This window comes from Thalia democratica, chromosome 1 (assembly GCF_965202585.1).
Source record: "Thalia democratica chromosome 1, ktThaDemo2.hap1.1, whole genome shotgun sequence".
NCBI classification, from domain to species: Eukaryota; Metazoa; Chordata; class Thaliacea; order Salpida; family Salpidae; genus Thalia; species Thalia democratica.
The window spans coordinates 47,352,978-47,365,451 of NC_139165.1; the positions used below are offsets into that span (position 1 = coordinate 47,352,978).

Genomic DNA, 12,474 nt, shown 5'->3' on the forward strand with positions numbered 1-12,474 from the left:
CTTTTTATTTAGATTAGGAATATGATAATTCTTCGAGGAGAAACTTGTACCAACACTTGAATAAAAAGCAGAAGATAACTTTGCTTTTAACATAGACAACACCATTAGTTATTAACGGTTCTTTTTAAACTATCAACGTACTTTAGAGTTTCTAAAAACATGAAACTTTTCAAATTTAGTAAACTGGACTAAAATTATTCCACATAAATAAAAAAATTATTATGTATTTTTAAATGTCAAACAAAAATAGATATTAAAGATTATAAAAATGTCAATTACATTGTTCAAGTCAATTTTATTACTTTTACATTTTCTACAATAATAGTACAAAGCTAAAAGTTTGTCAGTTTTACCTACTTGGAAAGTTGTACTTATCTTTTTTTGGGTTATTATAAAAAACTTGACATATTAAAAGACATATATGTAAATTTATTGAACAACAAAAAAAAACGCTCTAAGTATTTTGTCCTAAGACCTGGTGCACAAAAAGACCTTTTATATATACTTCTTACAGAAACTTCGCCCTCTTTGGAGCCATTTTGGCTGATAGGCGGCAATAGGGGTGCGAAAAAGTAAATAAAAAGTAAGCGGTATAGACGCGCTGTTTTTGATAAAGAGGGGTTACTTTTTAAGTTTCTGACATGGAAGTGAATTTAAAATAAGTTTGGGAAACCCTGCAATAAAGTGTAGATCAGGGGTCGGTAAACTGCGGCCCGAGGGGGAAAACGCGGCACGCAAAAGTAATTGCTTTTATGTTAAACTATCTAGCATTGTTTAGTTTTAAGTAACTTGATTTTCAAACATTAACGGTAAAGAATGGTAAACAATTTTTTATAGAAAATTTGGTCATTATTTATATTGTAAATTCAATAGTTTGTTTAGTGAGTCAATCCATTAAAATATACACGCTACTTAATAAAAGTAAATTTAATATATAGTTTGTTTTTTTAAAATTTGTCTAAAAATAAAATAACCATGAATTACAATTGAATTTCTTAATAAAAAAAAATTAGAAACGTTATTTTTAGGTGGTATATTTATAAAGGCAAATAAGTAAGATTTAGAAAATTTTGTATGAGAACTAATAGTTAAATATGTATTCTAAAGTAGTTTATTACAACAATGTTTCCTTAAATTAGACTCGTATAATAAATCACTTTTTGATAAATCAGGTTTAACATGAAAAATTTTTATGACAAACTTTTTGTAAATATTTTAAAATCAATCTTTTGTTTACAGTTACCTTTATAGGTGTAATAATTAACAATTTATTGCACTAAGTATTAGAAAATTCAAGATAAATTCATTATAATCGATAAAAAAAATTTTAGCCGTTGACTAAAACCTTGCTATAGAGAAAAAAGAGTTAAAACTATCACTTCAATACTTTTAAGAAAATTTTAATAACTTTTAAGTTACTAATAATTAGACTTTCCATTAACATATTTTATTACAAAACTGCTGCAAATGAATTATATAACTTATATAATGTATATATAAAACACACTAAACAAAAGTGTTAAAATAATACAAAGAACTTATAAAACATCAGTTACTCTCTTTCAACAAACATAAATTTAGCCGCGTTCACCACGGATGCGACGGGCAAGTTGAATGTCCTTAGGCAGGATTGTCACTCTCTTTGCATGGATGGCACACAAGTTTGTATCTTCAAAAAGTCCGACCAAGTAAGCTTCGGCAGCTTCTTGCAGAGCCATGACTGCAGTACTTTGGAAACGCAAGTCTGTCTTGAAATCTTGTGCGATTTCGCGAATTAGGCGTTGGAAGGGCAGCTTGCGGATCAAAAGCTCAGTGGACTTCTGGTAGCGACGGATCTCACGAAGAGCCACTGTTCCTGGGCGGTAACGATGAGGCTTCTTTACACCTCCAGTTGCTGGTGCACTCTTGCGTGCTGCCATCGAGCCGATTTTTAAAGCTTTTCCTCCAACTGGTTTGCGGGGAGCTTTTCCTCCAATTGATTTTTTCGCAGTTTGTTTGGTACGAGCCATTTTTAATTTCAACTAAGTATCCTATTGTATTAGAAATATTTTAAAATACGATTTTTTTGTATTTGCTTAAATTATTGAAAATTAGTAGTTCTTAAATTTACATTTAGGAGTCATTATAGACTATATTAGACAACAAGTATTGAACAACAAAACTTACAAGCACAAAGTTATTGAATTTTTTTAGATAAGTAGCATTTATGACAATAGTTCTTTTTACTTTATTATAGGTTTTATGACAATTACTTGTTTACAAATTTAAGAGGCTACATCTCAAAATATACTAATATAATGCAAATCAAAAAGCTCTTGCTGGTCGAAGTATTAATACATTGGTAATGAAAAATTCAAAAATATTTATAGAGAAAATCATCAATTAAAAAATAATTTTATTTATTAAAATATGTTTATGTGAGTCTAATTTAAAGTATAATATCATAAAAGTAACATTTATAAAAAATTAAATTAGTCATAATTAAGTAAATAAGTGCTAACAAAAAAGTATTAGATCTTGAACTATCGTGCTGCTTTAATATGTACCGCTAAGGCAACCTTAGTTGATAAATTAATTGTTATACAGAACACATCTATATAATTTTGAAAAAAATAAAACTTTCCTAGTATAATTGAGACAACATGGATATGGATTATCTTTTATAATTTAGTGAAGGAAAACTAAAATATTGTGTTTAGCAACAAAATACAGTATTGTTTATATCGATTATTTAATTTAATATGACTTTATAGAGTATGTATAGCCAAACTAATCATTTTAATTGGCTCTGTTTCTAATGAGTCTCAATCTAAAATACGCATATGAGCATGAAATCATTATAGTAAATAAAATATTTTGAAGTAACATATATGGCCGTTTTCAAAAAAAAATTCTGAAAAACAATTACAAGTTTAATTAGTTATAGAAATACTTTGGTGAAATTTACCAAACGAATGTTTAAACATTCATTTATTGTAAACAAATCCAGACAAATTTATGCGAAACTTTTTTTTTGAAAATATCAAAAAATAGATGTCTTTATTTTTAGTATCCACAGCTATTACTTATTTCAATAATGCTAATTTAATTTTATGTTTTTTTTTAATTTCTAAAATGAAAAACTTTACAAAAAGGATTTAGGATGTAAGTTTATAACATCATAACTCATTCAAATTGCTTTTAAACACTTTTTCTTAGTTTTATGTATCTTAATTCATATATTAATAATGCATGATGCACATTTTTCAGTTTTTAATCTTTTAATCGGTTAAGTTTAACAAAAGTTCGATAAATGCACCTCACCTTACAGAAAGTCTAATTATTAAAAACTTAAAAGTTGGTGTTTTTCTGTAAATATTAAAATTTTCTTAAAACTGTTGAAGTGGTTAATAAATACGTTTTACATGAAGCATTTAATGTATGAAGTACATGAATCATGATGTTATCACTGATAAGTAATATATTAATTCGATGTATTATTTTTAAACTGCTAAGATAATTCAACTGGTTATAAAATTTCTATGGAAAAATGTTAAAAAGGTTCCAATTTTATAAATATTTCATAAAATTAAACTGAGAATACATTAAAACTAACTTTGAAAGAATCTAGTAAACAAAATTTTAAATGTTAAATTCTATTTGCAATTAACTTTTTAGTGTTTATAATAAAATAACTTTGATAAATGTTATCAACTTAGTTATATTATTCTTTTTGTTTCTTAATTTTGTTTAAATTATATATATATATATATTCAAAACAAAAGTATAATGATATATGCGTGTTTCTTGTAGAAATAATTTAAGTCCAGCTTATTAAGTTGTAACTTTGAAAAGTGAAATTTCAAAATATGGTTATTAGTTTCTTATAAAAAATAATTAAAGACGACTTTTAGTCATAAAAAGACAAATCAGTTAAAACTAATTTAACAAGTTTTGATTTTCAAACAATCTAAAAATTAAGACTTTCGATTCACTTCGTATTAGTAAACAAATAATTTAAAGTAGTAGTTTAATTAGTAATTTCTGTAAATATAAAAATTTAAACTGTAAATAAAAAAATTTTTAATTGATTTTAGTTTTAGCATCTTTTTTGATTAGGCATTTGTCATTGAACGTTTAGGTTAAAACTTTAGGTGATTATTACTAGTATAAACAAAGATAAATATTTCAACTAAACTTTGATATAGATAAATGTTTTTTGAATGAATTATTTAACAAAAATATTGTACCAATTATAATGTGAACAATTATAAATTGTTTTGAATTAATTTTTTATGGACCAATATTTTAACGTTTAAAAACAAGAATAACTAAAACAATTTGTTTTCTTGTTTACTTTATAATTACTTTTAAATAAATTTTAAAACGTCTAGTCTTATAGTGTCTAAATGAAACATCTGTTTTTGAATCTTATCTTTTAAAGTACGCAACTTATCCTTACCAGGTATGATTTTATTTACTTTATTTAACAATACTAGATGAAGTGTATGTAGTATCCAAGAGAAAAGTTTTAACTTTCAATTATGTACACAGTAAAAAAAATATTGTTTCGAGAAGTTAAAATACCAAAAATTTTATGAGTTGATTATATGAAGATACTAAAAAAAATTTAAACTTTGCACAAGTTTATAAATTTTGTAGGAAAATGACTAAACATTTTCGTGATTTTACTGTTACGTTCTAGATCTTACTTTTAATAATAAAGATTTGTTGTAAGTTTATATATATACTTAGTAAAGCTTATTGAAAATAATTTTTAAAGTTTGTTATAATAAAACTATGTTGTTTCTTATCTACAAATTGTTCATGTTTTAATTGTTTAAATCAAATTTATCTTTGAACGATAGATAATGGCTGTTTCAATAAAAGATTAAGTAAACTTAAAAAAAATCAATGCACCAATATGAAAGTAATTAGTTTAAGCATAATCTTCTTACTTTAGAGCTTTCCAAACAATTCTCAGATTAAAATATCTTAGTTATTTGTAATTAGTATTACCTATTGTTTGATAAAAAAATTTCTAAGTATTTAATGTTTCGATTTTGTAAGAATTTATATAAATTTTTATGTAACAAATATTATCTGCTTTGAAATAACTGTTAAATGTTTATATTAATAATAAATTACCGTTCTTTAAGATTCTTTTTTTAGTTTTTAGCAAAACGTAACAATTAAGGCTATAAGGAGAAAACTAAAAACTTTTTCTTAGCTTTTATTTTTATTATTATGATGTTTAAGTTATTTACTTATTTAGTCTAAAGTTAGTTGAATAAAATTTATAAGAAATAATAATTACAGTTTTCTTTCTCTTTAGTACACTTTTTAGAGCAGATTTACTAAAATTGGAAAAATAAAGTTCTGTATATTGAACAAATAATTTTTTTTTTTAAAGTTATAACTTAATGTTTGAATAGTTGTGTGGCCGTTTGCTAATTGAAGGCTATCAACAATGATTTAGAGTAAAAAAATTAGAGACAATTATGTTTAATAAATTTTTTTTTTAAATAACACTTCAACTTATGAAATTTAAAGGTACCCATTTCCTGCTAAGTAAGCACTTTTTTGCTGTGTTCAACGTGTATACTCAAGAAGAAAATTACTGTTTACAATTTATATTAATTAACAGCTTTGAAAATTATTTCATCTACAAAATATGCATAATAGCATAAAAATTATTTAGAAGTTTACTAAGTAAAACAATTAAAAAAATAGCTTTAGATATTTATTCTATATTTATCAACATTATGGTCTTAATAACAGCAGAAACTTTAAGAAGTATGTTTAATGCTCCAATATTAATATGACAACCATGAGTTCTGCAATAAATTAAAAAAAATTACGTACTGATTAATTTTATTTCCACAAATTGTTGATAATTTTAATTTTTTAACTAATTGTTCGACTTTTTAGGAAATACTTTTGTTCAAAACTCAGTATGCGTTTTAGTTTTGGTTTGTTCATATCATCAATACTTCTTCCTGTAAGTTTTTTGAGCATTAAAAGAGTTTATTTTATCAATAACTTTTTATGCTAACAAATAAGTGTTTGTATTTTAAAAGAATCCAAGTTTTAAATAAAGTTATGTTAATTATAAGTTAAATTTAAATTGAATTATTTGATTTTTGAAAATTTATAAAACATATTTTTTTAAATTATGCTTATAATATTAAAAACTAATTGACAATAAAGTGTTTAATTTTAAGTACATGTATACATTTAATAATAATAAAACACTATAGTATTCTCTAGAATTTCTAATCCTAATAAATAGGAAAGTACATCAGTCAGTTCTTTAAACAAACAAACACATAAATAACTTTGCATTTTTAAATTCATAAATTTTATATACCTATGGTTAACTCAGGGTTGCCAAAAAACCTGGAATCCTTGAAAAACCTGGAATTTGAAAATTTAAGTTAAAAAAAACAGAAAAAATCTTTAATTCGATTGGTTTTGAAAAAACACTTAATTTTGAACAAAAATCACTAAATACCTCGTAAATACTGGAATTTCAAACAACTTTTACATGTTAAGTAGTAAAACTTCGATTTGACACAAATAATCTATCAAATAATTTTGTAATCATCAACAACTTTTTTATCAAAAAACACATTAAAAAAAGCTTTAAGATACGTGTTTAATGTCGTTATACTATTTAACACAAATTTTTAACTAGAAATAGACCCTAAAACGTGCAATTTAAAAAACCTGAAAGAAACTTTAAAATCCTAGAGAAAATTCAATAAAAAATTTAGCAACTCTATTAACTATTAACTGTTTTAGAACAAATTTCCAAAAATTCTTTCAACAATTATTTATGCAAAAGTTTAATTATTATTAGTTTATTTCGGTAAAAATGTTAGTCAATTAATTTTTTAAGCACAAAAAAAGGTTATTGGTTTATCAAATTTTGATATTAAAGTAGGATAGTAAAATTAAGTAGGGTATACTTACTTCACAATTTATCAACTTTATTGAGAAACACTTATATTTTCAAATCTTATATTTACTAAAAAATCCTTTCTGTATGGTAAAAGCTTTAGTTGTAAGTAATACATTTTTGATTGTTTTATTTTGGTTTAAGTAAGAAAAGAGGAGTTTTAATTAAGAATAAATTGTTGTAGCAACGAAAAGTATAGCAAATAATACGTTTTTTTTAGTTTATAAACTAAATATTCATAGAAGTGCAAATTAAGTATTTTATTTGCTACCTGGTTGAATATATCTGTTTCAAAATAACTAAGTTTTATTATACTTGACAATGTAGTAATTTTTTTGTCACCAAAACCTTGTAGTACATGAATATTTAATTTCCCCTTATGTTATCATTTAAATAAACTGTTTTCATTTCAGTAAATTGAGCATTATGTTTTAGTTAAAACAAATAGCTGTATAGTTAATAAAAACAAACCTAGAATATTAATTTTCATCTAACTGATCTTTTTCAGTTTGTCTTTTGTGCTTCTCTGAGAAATGAAGAAATTTCAGACATTTTTGTTTCAACCAGAAATGGAATGATGATTAGTAAAGATTTACTTAACGCTAAAAGTGTCACACAGCAGCACTATATGGAAAAATTCAACCGTTTGTTCAAAGTAAGAATTTATGTTGTATTAAAAAATAAAAGTTACAAATGTTGTAAAAATTGTACTTTTGATATCCGAACTCTAGTCAATTAATAAGAAATCATTTTAGACGAAAAAATTTATATTTATATAGTTATTTAAACAAGTTATGTTGAAAATCTACTTTAAAAAAATTGTTACCTACAGCAGTTTTTCTCAAAGAATACATTAGCTAGATTTTGAGATACATTAAGTTATTTGACTACTTCAGCTATTTGTAAAAACAAATCTTACCTACTAGGTTGAAAGTGTTTTTGTTTCGGTGAGAATTGGACAAGCTAAGCCTTTTATTCTACAATTAGATGCTTCAAACAATGAAACATGCAATTTCAGTGGAAAATATGTTGATGATTCGGAAATAACTGTTGAAGTTGTTTTATGTAAAAAAGTTGTAAGTACTGAGTTTGAACAAATTCTAAACTATCCATTTTAAAAAGAAAGTAGTACTGAAAAAAAAGTAAAATCACTTTAGTAATAAAGTTTAGTTTTAACTTAATATGTTTAAGTTTGATAAATAATAGTTTGAATGATTAATGAATAATAGTTTGACAAAAAAGAATTTATGGTTTTAGATTTTATGTTGATTTACACAAGTAATTTTAACTGAAAAGTACCGAAACTTAATACCAATGATTCTTAAAAAAATTAAAGTAGACATTCCTTTAACAAACGAATACGTAAATACTAAGGTTTCAATAAAGTTTTTGTAAATACTGAGAAAAATTGTTTCTAACAAATTTATAAGAATATTATAAAATCATCATTTAGTTTAGCTATAAAGTAGAGTTTGACAACTTTTTAGTCTGCAGGCTAAATTTGCTGGAAAAATATTATGCGTGCTGGAATTAATGAATAAAGTGATAGCGGTCCACGTAATTTCGTAAAGTTATACTATAAATTTTAATAAAAAACTCATTATCAAAAACTTAGGCTAGAATTTTTAAGCTTAAAAAAAGGCGCACCAAATATTTCTGTTATATAAAATCGAATTAAAGTTTAATAAAAACATAAATATTGACTAGTTAATAAGATTTAAATTTTTTTACTAAGGCAATACATACAAGCAAAGGTGAAAGTTTTGTACGGAGTCAAAAAAGGATTAAAAGAGAATCTGATATAGAAAAAAACTTATTTACCGAAACAGGTAATATTTAGTTTAAAATTGTTGTTAGTTTTTTAATTATATAGACCTGTTTCAGTCTATTTCCATAAACTGTTTAGTTTAATTGTTTTACTCACAAAATTAGGTGTTTAAATAAACTTCACTTAAATTTATTAATTTCTACTAAAAATTATACACATAACGTAGAAATTTATCCAGATTAAATATTTTTTGTTAACCTAGATGTAATAGTTTTTTATTTTTAGTGGCTTATGTCACATTTTTAGAAACCTAAAGCTTTTAATACTCACGTATGTTACGGTTTTATAAATTGAAACTTTAGTTTTTTCATTTCTTGTGTTTTTTATAATAAATAATTTATGTTTTGCTGAAAAACTTATGTTAAAAGGTAATTAAAAACGTACAGTATAGTATGTTTTAGTTAAAACACTAAAATAAAATTCACTTTTTTAGTTTAAATGTACTCTAGGACTGAATAAATCTCAACAAAAAAGCTCTCATTTAAAACTTAAAAAATTATTTCTCAACTCATTTAATTAATAAATTTTCAGCCGAAAAGTTTGATTTTGTTACCGCTGAGGACCTTGAAAATGCGGACAAGTTTTTTGAAAACAAAAACTTTACGAATCTTAACTTAAGCGTTAAATACTTGGTTGACTATAAAGCTCAGAAAATTTATGAAACGAAAGATGAGTTGTTGAACTATATTTTTGCAATTCATGGGCAGGTAATTATTTTTTATACCTTTTGTAAAAGTTTTATAAAACTAGTGCGTATGCTTTAGAACATTTTTACAATACAGAATGGTTTGGTTGAGAAAAAGAATTACTTCCAAAATTGATACACTGTCTGTCTTATAGTTTCTTAAATAGCAATTTCTCAAACTTATGAGATAAACTAAATAAAAAAAAATTATCGAGTACTACGGTTACTGGTTTACTTTTAATGACTATGCTTTTTTGATTTCTCACTAATAATTAAGTGTTTCATAGTAAACTGTATACTATATTTGTATAAAAAACTTCCATAACAACATCATCTTGTTTTGTTTACGTAAGTAAGAAGTAAAGTAATTTATTACCTATAATATTTAACATTCTTGCTAGATGTATTTGGTAAACTGAAGGAGATATTTTAAATTTGTTAAAGAGTTAGCTATATTTAATTTTTTTCAAAAGTCTCACCATTAGAGTTATTATAAGACTTTAATTAAAAATAATTTTTATCTAATTTTCTTAAATATTTTTTGATATTTTGAATTTTTTTTTTGAATAGTCAGTAAAAACAGTTTGATTGCTAAAAGAACTTTTCAAAAACTAACACTTAAACAATTTTTATAATTTTTAAGCTAGTTCTAATAATACATGGTATTAGTATGTTTTAAGTAAGATAGTTAAAAAAGAAAGCAAAATTGATTCGTTAATTTCATTTTAAATTAATATTAATAAAAAAAACATTGCCAAACAAACGAAGTCAGTTTATATTTCTACTGTTGATGTTTTTTAAATTCTATTTTTATTTTAATTTTTCTAAGTTTAAAAGGCTTCATATTGTTAGTGAAAGTTATATACACTATTTGGTGAAACTTAGACATATATTTTAATATAAGAAAATAAAGACTTAATTATGCTAGAATTCTATTTTGTTCTTTTACTTGAGTTTTAAACAACTTATTCTTTTCGTATAAAATATCAACGTTAAAAACTACTTAAGAAGGAATTACTTATAAAAGAAAATTTTTTAGGCGGAGTACTATTTTAGCAGAAGTTTTGGGTATCCACTAAAACTACCAGTTGTTGATATTCAGCTTCTAACTAAACAAGAGGTTAGCAGTAAAAAGTTTATTTTGGATTTTTACTTTAAAACATGTACTTGAATGCTTGAAATTATGTCCTTTTGTTTAGTAATACTTTTATTGTCGAAAATGGTTTCTTTTCTAACAAAAGCTGATAAGTTTATTTAACATTATTTAGAAAAATTTGATTTATATATAAGTACAAATTGTTTTGTTCTAACAATTTATAAGTTAATTCAATAAATTTATTGTTATTATAACAAAAGAACAAAACAGATTTTTTTAATAACATGTAACCTTTAAGTGTCTTACAATTATACTAAAAATGATTTTTAAGCTCGAAATTTTATAAAACTATAAGTTCTTCGTATATAGTTACTTTTTACCGATCGAACGATGTTTTTACTTATGTTTATGCGACCTAGCGATTAACTGACTTAACGCGTTATAACAATATCGGTGACGGTTACTTAAATGTTTAGAATTGATTTAGCTAAATAACTTAGACTATCATTTACGCTTAGCCTAACTAAGTAGTAAAATTGTTAGAATGCTTAAACTAATAGTACAAAGAAATCGAGTCTCTGAACAAAAAGGTGTATTACAATGAATAAAAATACGACTAAACAAATATAGCAAACTGTACAAACAAACTACTTTAATTCAAAAGTTCATATGAAAAACAATCGCCATCGTACAAGTGTACGATGGGAACAAAACACTTTGTAAGAAATAGAAGCGTTATCAACTAAGACACTGAAAACTAACTCCCCCAAAAAACAAGCAGCGCGTTTACTGAATTTAAGGTAAATAAATTTGAGAGAAAATAAAGAAAGAAAGTCACTTTCAACTGCAAAACACTATCAAAGTGTTACAACTTGTATTTGAACAAAAATAATGTTTTTTAATATACTTATGTTTCATAACTTACATGATAGATATTACTTCATTTTTTATTTAAACTTACAAAAAACAATATTTTTATTTTATTCGGTTGTTTTGTCCCTATTTTACTAAAGCAGTTGTAGACTCGTTTTTTAATTGTATTTTTTAAGTAATTAACTTTAAGTTAGTCTGTTTTTTTTATTATATCTTTTATTTATTAAAGTTTATTTGTTGAGATGTTATAAAATACTTTACTTAAAAAAAAACTTTAACCTTGTATTTCTTTTTATAACAGTAGTTTTAATATTCATAATTTTTTTTGTATGTTTTAAGCTATTTAATGTCTTTTATTTATGAAATTTGTTATTTACCACAAATCTTACATTTTTGTTTCTTCTCCTTATGTTTTTATTAAATAATTTTACTTAAATTTTTTTGGTTGTTTGAAATTATTTATGTTTTTGCTTTGCTGAACCTTATTAAGGTTTTAAGTTTTTTATGTAAGTGCTTTTTTATCTTGAAATTGCAACTAAAACATATATTATTAATATAACCATTACAAAAAAGCTTTTGTATAAAACATGATATTTATTCTTTTGTTTAGGGAAGTATTTTTTAAAAGGTTTCAATCTAAGTGCAACCAATTAATAACAAAATGTGCAAATGTGGACTGATAAGTGTCTAAAAACAATTTTCTGTGCACAAAAACCTGATAACAGTATTCTAAAGACAAATATATTTATATCTTAGTTTGTTATAAAACTTTTTCGATTTAAATTACTCATTTCAAAGATTATTAACCTACATGTTTAAAAAAATCAAGTTTATAATTAAAGATAAAAACAGAGTTGTGTTTTAAAAAGACTTCAAATCAAAATGACAATAAAAAATGTTTAACGTTATTTATTTATTTCTGTAGTCATCACAACTTGTTACTGAAGATCTAAAGTTATTGAAAGAAGTATGTGCGGAAGAAGAAGGACTAACTTTAGAAGAACTAGAAAGTGAATATGAATCTAAGTATAAAATGGCATACTTATGTTTAT

The 12,474-nt window shown here is 23.9% G+C and overlaps 1 protein-coding gene across 1 annotated transcript; it reads right to left on the reverse strand.

The window, feature by feature from the left end:
• Positions 1–1,577: 1,577 nt before the first annotated feature.
• On the reverse strand, positions 1,578–2,009 carry LOC145836750 (histone H3-like). The gene has a single exon (XM_082944528.1). The coding sequence runs from the start codon at positions 2,007–2,009 to the stop codon at positions 1,578–1,580; it is 432 nt and encodes a 143-aa protein (XP_082800654.1).
• Positions 2,010–12,474: the final 10,465 nt, after the last annotated feature.